Source organism: Anomalospiza imberbis, chromosome 6 (assembly GCF_031753505.1).
Source record: "Anomalospiza imberbis isolate Cuckoo-Finch-1a 21T00152 chromosome 6, ASM3175350v1, whole genome shotgun sequence".
Taxonomy (NCBI): domain Eukaryota; kingdom Metazoa; phylum Chordata; class Aves; order Passeriformes; family Viduidae; genus Anomalospiza; species Anomalospiza imberbis.
The window spans coordinates 17,051,078-17,064,862 of record NC_089686.1 but is presented as its reverse complement, the minus strand read 5'-3'; the positions used below and the strand labels follow the sequence as shown (position 1 = coordinate 17,064,862).

General features: G+C 39.0%; 1 protein-coding gene across 2 annotated transcripts in view; it reads left to right on the top strand.

Moving 5' to 3' along the window:
- The window catches only part of KCNK13 (potassium two pore domain channel subfamily K member 13), a 50,041-nt gene extending 36,487 nt beyond the window's left edge, over positions 1-13,554 (top strand). For both annotated transcript variants that reach the window (XM_068192625.1, XM_068192626.1), the window contains one exon: positions 10,583-13,554. In XM_068192625.1, the coding sequence (XP_068048726.1) occupies positions 10,583-11,475 (893 nt within the window). In that variant the 3' untranslated portion in view covers positions 11,476-13,554. The remainder of the gene's footprint in view (positions 1-10,582) is intronic.
- The last annotated feature ends 231 nt before the right edge of the window (positions 13,555-13,785 follow it).

Sequence of the window (13,785 nt, the reverse complement as noted above, 5' to 3'; positions counted from 1 at the left end):
CAGTCTGGCGTGTTTTTGGTTTTAGGGTTTCTTCCTATATTTTGCACCTGTGGGAGTTTGGCAGCTGTGGTCTGCCTGTGCTGCTGAAACAGGGTTAATTTTTCTCTGTCTACATCATTCTTCATCATATGTGTTGATGATGTTTTTTGAAAACTTCACATAAAAGAATAATCTTTTCCTCTTCATTTAAAACTCATATGGAGAATTTGACTTCTCTACCTATTAGAAAAGTTGCTGTGACTTTGAAAGCATTAATTTCTTCAGCTCCTGCCTGGGTGATTTTTTTCTGTATAGTTCAAAAACTTTTCTTTCACAAGTCTGATAGACTCTGTCTCTTCAAGTACTTCACTAACAAGTTTTTATTTTAGAAGAGAATCCTTTGTGGCACAGGGTTTTGTACCTATTTTTCAGCATGTACATTATATGCTGTATCAAAGCATTATTGCCTTTTCATGTATGGCAAACTGTTTTAGACTTAACTTCCAGGAAGCCATTATAGAGAGACAAAAGATGGCAGAGTCCTTCTAGTGCAGAAAGGATTTGATAAATGGCCTCAAATCTTTCAGATTTCTGTTCACACAGTTAGCCACTGGACACTTGGAGTCCTAAGAAATTCTATTATTAAATTATGTGCTTCTTTTCCAAAGCAAATTATGCTTTATTCTAAATTATGCTTCAAATTATGCTTCTAACCTCTTAGAAGTTCAGCCAGGCATTTCACCCACAAAGTTTTTACTCTTATGTTTTTCATTTGAGACCTGGAGGGTCTCAAATATTTTGTTGGAAATAGTAGCTGCAGATACCTCAGGGCAGAAAGGAGATCTTCTCTAGAATGGCTTGCACTTCAAACAGCAGTGCAGTGATTGCTCACAAAAAAAAAGAAGCTTTTAATTCAGTTAACCCACTTGCAGGGAAAAATCTCATAAAGCAGAGAGAAAGTAAAGAAAGATTTCTTGAAATAAACAAAGATCTTTAAATAAAGATGTCAAAATCTATTATGGGCCATTTAAGCTTTAAAGTGTTTCAGAATCAGTTTCATAATTTTACCTCTGAAAGGATTTACTGCAGTTTTATCTTTGCCTATATGAACATTTCTGTTTCCAGACATAATTAAAGTATGTTTTTTATTTCCACAAATCCATAAATATCTGAGTGGAAAGCCAAAGATCCCTTTTAATGTCTAGCTGAATTCCCATCTAACAGGGCACCTACCATGCAAGGGAGGTCCTGCTGAGCAAGGGGGCTGGACTGACCAGTCTCCAGAGGTCCCTTTCCCACCTTAGCCACTGTCTGACTTTGGGATGCCCATAGCACATCACTTGTTCAGTCATATCAGAAAGTGCCTAACTCTGTAGCTTTTAACTACTCCTTAACATCTTGCTATAATCTCGTAATCTCATTCAGGTCTCCCCGCCTCTGCATGCCTGTCTTGTCCTTGTTTAACTGTTTGCGTGGGTAAGGCAAATGCTGAGATTTTGAATATGCCTGATGCACAGAGAGCAGGACTGATCATCACCCAGATAGGTGAGAAGAGATTCAGCCCTTGAAATAGGTATTGTGTTGTGGGTGTTTTTACATTTGCAATGGCACAACACTTAGACAGCAAGCCAAAGTTACTGTGGAGGATTTGGAGTAGCAGAGTGTTGAACCTCTCTGTCATATTTTACAAATGGCCTCCCTGTTTTACATAAATGTTTGGACCTCCTAAAATCATGTGAGTAGACTTGATCACTGAATTTATGCTTGTCTTACAGACATTTGCCATTAGAGCTGTCATTTGCCATTAGAGATGCCATTAGGCCATCTCTGGCCTCACAGGAAGGGACATATGCATTAGATTTAGGATATCCATGAGCCAGGGACTTAGCAAGTCCTTTTATGTTTTGAAAAAGTCAGAAATTTCAAAAACAAAGGTGCACACTTTGCTGTTGTGTAGATAGAAGCCAGCACAAGGTTTCAGCAATGACTTACTCTTTTCACTGAGCCAAAATTCACTGTGCTTTCTAATGCTGTCACATTCTTTGATTTTCTTTCCCTTCGTTATGGTATCTTGTCTTGATATTTTTGCATGTCGTGCCAAAAATGCTTTTTTTTGGTAGGTGGTATTGTCTTTGGAGAAGCCCAGCATTATTCAGGTTGAGCAACCTGGTCTGGCGCAAGGTGTCCCTGGCCATGACAGGGGGACTGGATGAGATGATCTTAGAAGGCCCCTTCCAACCCAGACTGTTCTGTAATTCTGTGATTGCTTGAAAAACTCAGACTTTTTCTCCAAGTGTCCATCCATCAGTGCCCCCCACCCCAGAATAAATGTTTGCTTTCAAAATATAAAAAAAAGGAGAAATAGCCTTTGCCCCCTTCATAACTCCTGGCTTTTGAGACACAGATTAATGGAGAAGAAATTCAGAGTTAATAAAACCAAAGTTGAAGTTTATCATCATATGCTCATCACAACCACTCTCAGATTTGTCATTTCTCCATAACCAATTGTCCAGTGATGAATATTTACTGAAATCTCTGATAATGTTGTCTGTCATCATCTGTCAGTTTTTAAAATTTCAATTACAATATTAATATCTGGTTCTGATTTTATATGGAATATTTCAAAATCCTTATTACACACAATACCAACAACTTTTTCTATATGGTGTGACCTCATGGACTCTGCTTCATATTTTTAGTCCCTGCAGCACCTGCTTGAGCACTATGATTTTTTTTCCTTTGTTCTTAGTTTTTAGGGGCTTTCTGTCAGTCTCCAAGAAACTAAAGCAGTATCTGTACTGTCTTTTATGCCATGGTCTTTTGATTTGTCCTTTAGTTTGATGCATCCAAGCATCAGGCCAAACTAATTTTCTGGATGAGGTTTTATTTCCTGGGAAGTAGCACTGCTGAGGTCCTTGGCCCGTGGTGGTTCTGGTAGCAACGGCTACCAAACTCCCTCTCTGACATCCAGATAAGGCTTGATATTGGTTAGGAAAATGTAATCACACACAGACACCACCTGCACCTGTACTGTTTCTTCAACTTATCAAACATAAGTTCTTATCTGTGTCCAGCTTCCTTACAGTCTGTAATACTGCAGATTTATTTTTCTTTACTTTTTTTTTTGAGCTTAATACACACAGCTGAGATATTTTTGTTACAGTTGAATCACAAGTGACATTGTTGCTTAAAATTGTTGGTATATAAAGCCAGGGAAGAGCTTTAATTTTACAAAATCCCCTCCACTGAGATTCCCCGAGCAGTATGTCCCCCAGCTCAGGCTACCAAGAGGATTCAAGGAGGCACCACTTGTTTGTTTTTTTTTCCCTAAGGGGGTCAAAAAGCCTGCCTTATTTTCCATAGTTTTACCCCTAAATGAGAAGAAATGCTGAAACTTTATTCCAGAGAAAAGTCGTATGTCAGCAATAAAGTAACCATTAGCAATTTTAAACTAACCTTTGAAAATTCTTGAAATACAAGCAGCTTTGTATGATTTAAAAAGGAAAACTTTAGAGTAGATGAGCTTATAGCTTAATGAGTACACAGTATTATGTTCCTATTCCATGATAGTTGGGGTTATTATGTTTACACAGACTGAATGACTGCAAATAAACCCTTGAAACAGTGTTAATTTGATTCACAATTCAGATAAACTATTATCCTGCCAAGATGAATTATGGTTTGAAGTTCTGTTATTTGTTAGTAAGGTAGACTATTCACAGAAAAGAAATGTTTCTATTCAACAAAAAAGAAGGCTTCTATATATGTATATATATCTGACTCAGGTGTAAATTTGTATGAATTATTCATAATTACAGTTATGAACCTTGTCCACAGAACTACCACTCGTCAATATTAGTGTACCCATACCAAGGCAGAAGCTGTTCAACACATCTGAGCATATGATTTCAGGTTGTCTTGGAGCCAGGCACATGTAGGCATAAGTGCCTTTTCATACAACATACTAAAACAAAAATATTATTTTGTATTAAATATAAAAATTGTATTTCATATTATTTAATTAGACAAATGTTTATATGTTTTAAGGTTAAATAAAAACCTTTAAATGACTGTCCAACAAGTTATGAAGTTTGAAAATAGTAATAAGGTATTTCAAAACTGAACTTTGTTCTATCCGTATAGTAACACAAAAGCTGTACAGAGGTACAAATCTATCTAGGGGAGATGGAAAGGCACTAGACCTAGCACCTCCAGCATCAAAAACTACATAAAAATTAAAAACAGAAAACTGAAGGTAGGCATAAAATATTTATACATTGAATTTATGATCACACAGCAGCTGTAATAAGGCTGTGTACATTTCTTATAGAAGACCTCATGTGAACTTTAAATAAAATATAACCTTAAATATATAACACAGAATGGCAAGGTTTCCATAAATTATCTTATGTGAAAATCTTGAAATTATGAAAATTACAGTCATGTATTTTTTAGGGACCACACAGACATGATAACAGAGTTGTCAACAGACCCCCTCAAGATGTCTATTAAAACTGATTTTTTGATGACATTGTTCATTTAATGTTATCCCTTTAGCATTCCTTCTATTTATGTGTCGTCCTCTGGTGACATTTATGTCTTTTAGATTCCTTAACATTGGAAGCTTTTCTTAAGGTAGGTTTCTTTTCGAGGCAGAACATGCAGCTCCCATATGTGAAATGAGAGAAGGGCAGTAACAGGCATCCAACTCTCCAGAGAGGGTTTAACAATGACTCTCTGTGAGCTGAACTTTGCTGTGTTAAATAGAGACATTGCCTCACACACTAACACAAAACCAGTTTTTCTTATGCCTTCCAGAACAAATCAGTGAAAGCCCAAGGTTTTGCTATTTCTAACCTTGAGGTCCCATTCACGTACTTGGTGTAACACCAACCTACATCTGTGTCACAGGGTTGGGTTTATAGAAGCCTTTTCTCAGAGGGCAAGAAATGTTACACCAAATCTCTCAGACAAGGCTTCTGTCCCAGTGATAGCACAGAGCAAGCATGGCATCCATGCTGTCCTCAAATCATTATCTCCAACCAGCCCTTCAGCCTCACTGAAACAGTGTCCAGAGTGCTGTCTGTCAGGTGTGATGAGTCTCCAAACAAGTTAGAGAGGGAAAAAGGTCTCATATAGGTATTGTTTCATCAATACATCCTACACCATTAGTTCCAGCATCAGTGTTTGTCCTTTTGGAACAGACTGAACCCTGCCAGGAGGTCTGCAGGAGGTTGCATCCCTCTCATCCTGCCTGTGCATGACATAGCAGGTGCAAGCTGACACAGATGGAAGCAGCAGCAGCAGCACTCAGGGCAGGTCCCAGGTCACCAAGCAGCTGAGCACTCATCATAGCAGTCTGCAGTTATGACTCAGCTCAAATAGCCCTGGAGATACTTCCAGGTTTTACAGCTCTGGAGTGCTGGAGATGCTGGGCAGGAGGTGCAGAGGTTGCTCAGGCAGACAAATCTGGAAATAGAAGAGCATAGAGCACAAAGGAAGGCTGTTATAGGCATGTATCCCTGCCTCCCTGGGCAGGATGAGTCTTTCCCCACCTCTTGGCCATCTGCACAAGAAAATAGCATTGACAATTAAATAAATGATACCACAGTCCAGACTGTCATGATAAAATATTCTTTTGTCAAAAAAATTGTTGCATTAAAGGAAAGTTTCATGGCTAGCTCATTCTCCCTTCCTCATAAGAGACAAGATCAAGGTGTTGAATTAATGTTTAAGACAAGATGCATGAATGCATGTCTCACCAGCCAGCTGCACAGTTCAGATGCTGATCTTCCACTAAAGGGAAATCAGAGGTGTCTGTGTGTGCATGTGTGTGTGTGTGTGGTTTTCTGCATAGACTTAGCAAAATCAATAACAGTAAAGATATTTTTTCATATTAGAAATTGGACCTCAGTTGCCATCAGGTAACTATGACAGCACCATGCCTGCTTCCATCAATGTGTCCTCTCATACAGTGGAAGTCCTCACAGAACTGAGTCTTTTCCTTCTCTTTCGGGAAAGAAGGACTTCATGTGCTCCTTCCTTTCTGGAACAGGACACTTTTACAAGCTTGCTGACACAGCTGTGTCATGAGGGCAGCAATGTGACAAGATTTGAGAGTCCTTTAGCTGTTCCTACAAGTCTCTACAGGTGAGAATTACTCCAGCAGAAGTAGTTTTGTTAGGAGTACTTAACCTGCTCAGAGAGCACCAGAGAAGGCAGAAGAGAATTTTGCCAAATTATTGGTGTCTGCACACTGTTGGAGCAGTGTGAAGTACAGGACATTTTCTCAATGAAGCCTTTGACTTACAGCTTCTGCTAGAGTTGTTTCTTCTGTCTCTTTTAGAGGAACAAAACATCCTTATGTAGATAGTTCAGTACAGAATGTGTTTGAAAAAAGGAGGGTCAGCATCTTTGCAGGTATCTTCCTGTGTTTTTCATTAGTAATTACTATTTTCTTGAATTTTTTTTTTTTTGCAGTTGAAAGTCTTTGCGCTATTTAGCTTGGTTCACACCTATCATGAACCTCAATTATTATCCATTGTCTATTTCACTGGAAATTCATAATTTCCCCAGTGATTGCCTAAACCAAACTGACAGAGAAAGGAAATAAATATAAATTACATTAGGAATACAGACAAAACATCACAAAGAGCTCATTGTAGGCTAAACTGGAGCCTGTTTTGTGTTTATATTTATATTTCCAACATCTCAATGACTCATTGTTGCCCCCTTTTTCTACCTACTTCCTCTATGTGGGAAGGGCAGGAGCAGTGAACTGCACACATTCAGAACAGGAATGAAACCTCTCAGAAAAGAGAGATATTTTTCAGAACAATAGAAAGACCCAATTGCATGATCTAAAATTAACTGTGAAATCTTTATGTTTGTCCCAGTGTTCCTACACACATGCTATATGGGGTGCCCCAAGCTTCATTCATGAGGGATTAGAACTGATGAACTATTTCTCATATTGAAGTTCAATTACTGTAACTTGTCAGGACATCCAGAATTAAAACACAAAATGCCAAACCATGTGTCACTGGGCAGAGGGAGATGAGTGTGGGTAATAACCCATGAGAAGCACTTACAGCAGTTGATAGCACTGGAGCAGTTTGCAACAGAAAAGATGAAATTACTAATATTGGCCTGGAATAAGCAGTTGATGGCTATTTCCTCTTGTTTGATTTCAAAATAGTCTTTTTACTGTTAGATTGAGACTAATACTTCCTTGATGTAATTCACTATTTGCTGTTGGAGGAATCTGCTTTAGGAAAACTTCCTGATGCACCTCAGTCCTTCTTATCAAACTGGCTATTGATAAGAATTACAGCTGCTCCCTTTTCTCCGTTTATAGCCAGTACTTCAAGAAATAATGAAGCATGATTATATTATACTGTTGATGTGATTTCCCATTTTAGTTGTTTTTTTTAATATAAGTGTATACTTTTGGAATATCCACATAATATAACCTGAACCCACAGGTGAATTTTAGAGTGCTTTGCAGTACCAGACTTCATAATAGAAATTTTGCTGCCAAAACAAAATCTAAAGATTTGTTTTCCATAGGAGGTGTGCAGTGTTTAGAAAGATTTTGCTGACTCTACTTGGAGTTAAATTTCCTCTAGCTTCTAATAAAGTAGATCTGCTACAGAGAAATTCAGAATTAAAATGAATATTCACCAAAAAAACCCCAGAATTCTTGCTTAAGCAATAGGTGGAAAAAACAAACCACAATATTTAGAGGAAAACTGAAGCATAAGGAATGTACTTGGTCAGTTCAATGGAATATTAAGAAAGATCACATTCATTTATAGAAGTCAAGGGAACATGGGACAGAGGCAAATCAGTATTAGACTGATTTCAAAATAGGAGCCTGAAATTTTTATTAAGACTGCTGCCTTTATTGCTGGGCTTGTAAAGTCAGGATTTGTCATGCATTTCTATCAATAGTGATAATCTAATGCCATATCTGCAGACATGTCTAACAAATTGATTGAAACACTTTTTAGTACCTTAAAAACATTTTATTTTCCCAACCCAGAATTATCTGATTTCCACTTGATTAACTATAATCTCAATTACTACTTGAAACAGTGCTTTTAAGAAATGTCACCCAGCTTGTAAAATAAAATTCACTAAACTTATTCAGAATTCTCTCATACCATAAAATCACTGGCATTTTTTTCCTGCAGTTGTGTCCTTATTTTTTCTTCATCACGAGAAGCAATTTTGTACTTTCAAATAGTCTCCAAGTGTCAGCCACTGCTTTTATTTCCTCTTCTATATGATTTTATAATTTCATTTTGTATTTGCTTCCCAATCTGCAGTGTAACTTCTTGTTCTTGTGCTGTTGTGCTCTATGGGTCACATTGGTGCTCTAATTGCTCACTTAGTCATTTTTTCATAGTTCAGCATGACTCCCTGGAATGCCTATTGAATGCCTTTGTAAAGCCTTTTCTAGTGGGTCGCAGAACAAACCCAGCGACAAAATCCAGTCAGTTAAAAAAACAACCTGAGGATTTCAGGCTCTGGCCATGATGCCAGAGGCAGGATCCCGACAGGGAACATGTGGGAAGCAGGCAAAAGGCATAAAACTGCTCTGGGAATGTGAGCCTTAACTGCATTTCTCTTTCCAGGGCACTTGCTTTATGCTGTAGGAGATGCCTGCCAGTCCCTAAATGCTGTTCACCCTGTGCCAGGGGCTCCCCACCTTTCCATCTCTGCCCAGCCTACATCTGCCTCCCTTCTTCGAGGAACAGTCTGGGGCGGGGACATGGCAGCCCCTCACTTCCCTCCCCACAGCCTCTTTGGGCAGATCTCACCAGCTGCTGAGAGATTCCTCTTGTCCATTGTTTTTTTTTTTTTTTTGTGTCTGTCCACAGGGTGGAGGTCATGACTTGCATATAAGCCAGCCTGCACCAAAAATAAGCATTAAAACTACAATTATAGATGAATCATGAATCAAGTCATGGAACAGAAAGGGAGGGTGGAAAGCAAGAGGAAATATTTGTGTGCCAAAGGCAACAACAGGAGAAAGTTCTTGCTGTGAAGAACATTTTACCTGTGGTTTGTCACTTGTCATGTTGTTTTCCACACCACAGAGCTGCAGTCCAGCTCTCCCTAGCACAGAAATTTAATGAGGAGGCTGGAGCCTCCTGTAGGACCACTTGATGTTTGATTGTGGATGCAGGCAAAAGTGCAGTGCAGACCCTGGAGAGCCCACGTTTGCAGCTGGTGTTAGTGGGGCTCGAGCTGGAGGGGTGAGAGTGAGGGCTGACACTTCACAGTGTGAGGCAGGGCCAGTGCTAGAGAGGAATCTGTGCTGGCAGCAGGTTGCCAGGGAAGGGAAGAGAGGTGCAGTTTGGCACTGTTGGAAACATGGTCTTTTCACATTGCTCTTTTCTTGTCTTTGAAGTACAAGTGACTATATACTGTAGAATCTCTCTCTCTCTCTAGTATATATATACTATATACTGACTGGATTTTCCTTTGTTTCTCAGAGCCTAATGTGTTTATTTCATAATTGGCATCTCATACTTACAAAGAGAAAAAAAAAATCCAGTGATTTTTCTGTCCTGTCAACAAAAAATTTGCTTAGTTGGTCAGTTATGTAGTCCTTTAATAATCTGAATAAAACACCAGCAAAGATTTGTCATGAGTGTTATTCCAGTTTGCTCAGTGATGCTCTGGACATCTTTTTATTCTGTAGTAATATCTTTTTAAAGCAAGAATGTCTTATCAACAGCTTTAACCAAAACAAAATTATTATTTTCAGGCTTTAGGATGGGAAATATTTGAGAGTAGACTGAAGCACCTCTGGCCTGAGAAATCCCATGACAGGGAATCAGACTAGAGGAGACTTTTGATAATATACACATGCAGAATTGAGCTATGGAGTGGGACACAGAGAAATAGAAAAACTTCAGCAATGCTGATTTAAAAAGGGGTTGATGAGTGACAGACAGCCAAGTCAGATGCAGGGCATCTTTAACTCCTACTGGGATGCTCATGATGATCCTGTCAGGGGCTGTCATCTGATGTGTATTCCCAGCCTGGGCTTCCAAAGCCAGGCTACAGTGGGTGCTAAGTGCTGGTGGATGTGCCACCTGCACTACCTCCAGGAGTCAAGTGAGCCTCAGAGAAATTTCACCTTGTATTCCAAAGATTTGGTGCTGATGGATCTCTGGAAGGCAAGAGCCACCCCTGGGACAGAGCCATGGTGCAGAAAAGCATCAGACAGAAGAAAGTGGTTGCAATAACCCCAAAGCCTGGAAGCAATCCAAAGCACAGAGAGAAACAGTGAACCTAGCAACCAGACCAAAATTCAGGCCTCCTCTAAACTCTCTTTTCCTGTCCATGTGTTTTGTTCTGCTTTTTGTTTCATTCTGATTCTGGAGGAAATGTTGGCATGTGTTCCTTCCCCTTACAGCTCTGACATAGTCAAGCACAAGTGGGTGACATCTGGGGAGAAGGTATTTTTCCTCAAAGCTGAGCTGTACCACAAGGATTTGGTACCAGTTCATCTGTCTTGCATGTGATGAAAATCCTAACATGGTACCTACAGGTTTATTTTTTTCAACTGTTCTTTTTTGTCTTCCAGGGTTTGGTATGACCACCCCAGCCACCGTTGGAGGCAAAATTTTTCTGATATTTTACGGCCTTATAGGATGTGCAGGGACCATTTTGTTCTTTAACCTGTTCCTGGAGCGCTTGATCACTGTCATAGCTTACGTCATGAAGTCCTGCCACGAAAGACAGCTGAGGAGGAAAGGGGTTCTCCCTCACAACGGCCGGCGGGGCTCAGGGACCTCTGAGGTGGACAGCCTGGCGGGCTGGAAGCCCTCTGTGTACTATGTAATGCTGATTTTATGTGTAGCATCCCTCATCATTTCCTGCTGTGCCTCTGCAATGTACACACCAATTGAAGGGTGGAGTTACTTTGACTCACTTTACTTCTGCTTTGTGGCCTTTAGCACCATTGGTTTTGGTGATCTGGTCAGTAGCCAGAACATCAGGTATGAGAGCCAAGGCCTTTACCGCTTTGGCAACTTTGTCTTCATACTCATGGGGGTGTGCTGCATCTATTCCTTGTTTAATGTGATCTCTATTGTCATCAAACAGTCCATAAACTGGATACTAAAGAAGCTAGCCTGCAAGTGCTGCCACAGGTGCCAAAGGAGATTATTTCGTTCACGGAGGAATGTGGTGATGCCAGGAAATGTGCGCAACCAGAGGAACATCTCCATTGAGACTGGCGGTGTCAATGAGAGTGACACGGATGGACGCCGTCTGTCAGGAGAGATGATCTCCATGAAAGACTTCCTGGCCTCCAATAAAGTCTCTCTGGCCATCATGCAGAAACAGCTGTCAGAAACTGCTAATGGGTATCCAAGGCAAATGAGCTCTAACTCGAAGCAAAATGGATTCTCTGGTGGGGTTGGAGCCCTAGCAATTATGAATAACAGACTGGCAGAGACAAGTGTGGATAGGTAAAATAATAACAGTAATAACAGTGAAACAGTGTGAACCATTTCAACAGGTATTGAAACAACGTGAATCAAGTGAAATAGCTAAGGAAAGAGCACCACCAGAGGGTGGGATGATGTGAAGAGCATACTTCCTGATGGAAGACCTCTTGACTTTTTTGGGGGCTGTCACTTAATGTTTTTGCATTGTACCAGTCCCAGCCTTCCTTCTTCCCCATCATTCTACTCCTCAAGCAGGTTACTGCAGGAGGATTTTAATTTAGCCTTCAGATAAAATTTCCATGTCCTGTTCTTTTCCATTATGTGACATACAGATTTCAGGATAAGAAATCTGTGGGATGGGAAGAAACCACGTGTGTCTACTGAGCACATTCTTAATTCAGAAATTGTTTGGAGCTTTCTGTCTTACTCTCATCATGCCTGTTTCCTGGAAGTGACTTATCTGAGACCAAAAGATGAATCAGCCTTTGTGATATTGCAGATCTAATTTAATGGAAAATAGTATGAAAGTTGGTAGGTATTCTGGAGCTATTGTAATGTGAATGGGGAGAGAATTTTGCCTTTAGAATTTATTTAGTCTTTCCTATAATAGGATACTGTCAAAAGCAATGGAATAAAAACTTATCCTACTTTAGTTTTCTTTTCTTCATTTGCAAAACATGATTCTTTTCCAAGGATACTTTTTCTTCTAGAATTGAATCACTGTGGCTTTCTGTTTCAAAAATGTCAAATTAAATTGAAAATTGACATACTGATGAGTGGTATGAATTATTCCACAATAGCAAAGACTTTACAAATTTCTGTTCATATTTGCCTCAATTGTGACTGAAGCACGAGCATTGTGTAATCCAACTAGTAACTGAGTTTACACAACAGGCTTTAGTATGCAATTAGATTGCCATACCAGCATCCAGAGTGTTATTATAAATGACTGTGATAAAAGAATCACTTTGGCAGTGTCCTTTTTCTTTTTCGTGTAACTCTGTCATTCTTCATCTGTTTCTCTGGCTTTCAGTGATAATAATGACAGGGTCTTGATTAGGGAAATAGAAAAAATTTTAATTCCTTGTTTTTCTCAATGAAATGCTGTGAGTGCTCATTAGGACTAGAAAGGAAATTTCAATGAGAAGAATAATAACAGTGAGAAGATCATGAAAACAGGAAAAGAAGCGATTTTTAATGACAGTGAAATCATCCTTTGTATTAGGTAGCTAGAGAAATAAGGAATTAAATTAACATAAAATCTAGCAAGAATTTAAAGAAGACTGGGCTGAATTCCTGATTCTCCTTTAAACATGCAACACATTAAAGCTAAACAGTATATGAGAGTGTAAATAAGCAGAACTGGTCACAAAGGACCCCATCCCCTGGAAAGAATAGTATATGCATCAGGACTGTGTTTTCTCACAACTGGAAAGCCTTTCAGAATACTGCAATATTAAGAAATTTAGAACATCATGATGTAGTTCTCTCATATGGAACAATGCAGATAGCCTCTTCAGTTTAATTTGAATTAGGAATTAATTATTTTTCTTCATTCTGGCCTAAAGTTCTTTCACTTACATTTCTAATATTTTAGATTAACATTTTTATACTCATTTTATCAATATTTGATTTTGAAAGCAAAAGCCTGGAATCCTTTCATGTAATAAGCTAACCCAAGATATTCAACAAATGTACTTAACTAGTGAAAAAATTGCAAGCTTTTTTGACATTATTAGGAGTAAAAATCCTGATTGAAAGTCAAATCCTGCTGTTCTTAGTTACAAGGAAAGCTTCAAGCTGAAGTCATCAGTCCAGATTCTGATATCTGTCAACTCATCTGTGCAGCAATGGAATAGTCTTAACAGTATCACTTCACATTTGCATCCATGTAAAATCTGAATCAGATAAGAAACCTAACTTCTGTGAGACAAGCAGTTTTATTTGGTTTTTTGGAGATATTAGCAAAAATTGCCACTGAGCTATTTCAGATGATATTATAATACCCAAGATCCATTACACTGTTACACTTTTTTTTTTTTTAATCCCAAGGCCTTCTTTGTCTTAATCACACTGAATAAAAATACTTGGCTATAAAAACAGAGTTGTACTGCTCTGTAGCCTGCTTTCCAAATTCATTCAGAAACGCCTCTGTTCACTGCCTGTAATCCTAAGATCTCATTGTTACTGATGTATTCCTCTGCCAACTAGCAGAAGTAGTATAGGACTTCACCCATTGCTTCAGCAACCATTAAGAGGGTCTTCAGATGGTTTCAAGACATGAGACAGTTGTGTTGCTCTATTCCATTCTTTCTGGTAAGCAGTGTTGGTTTCT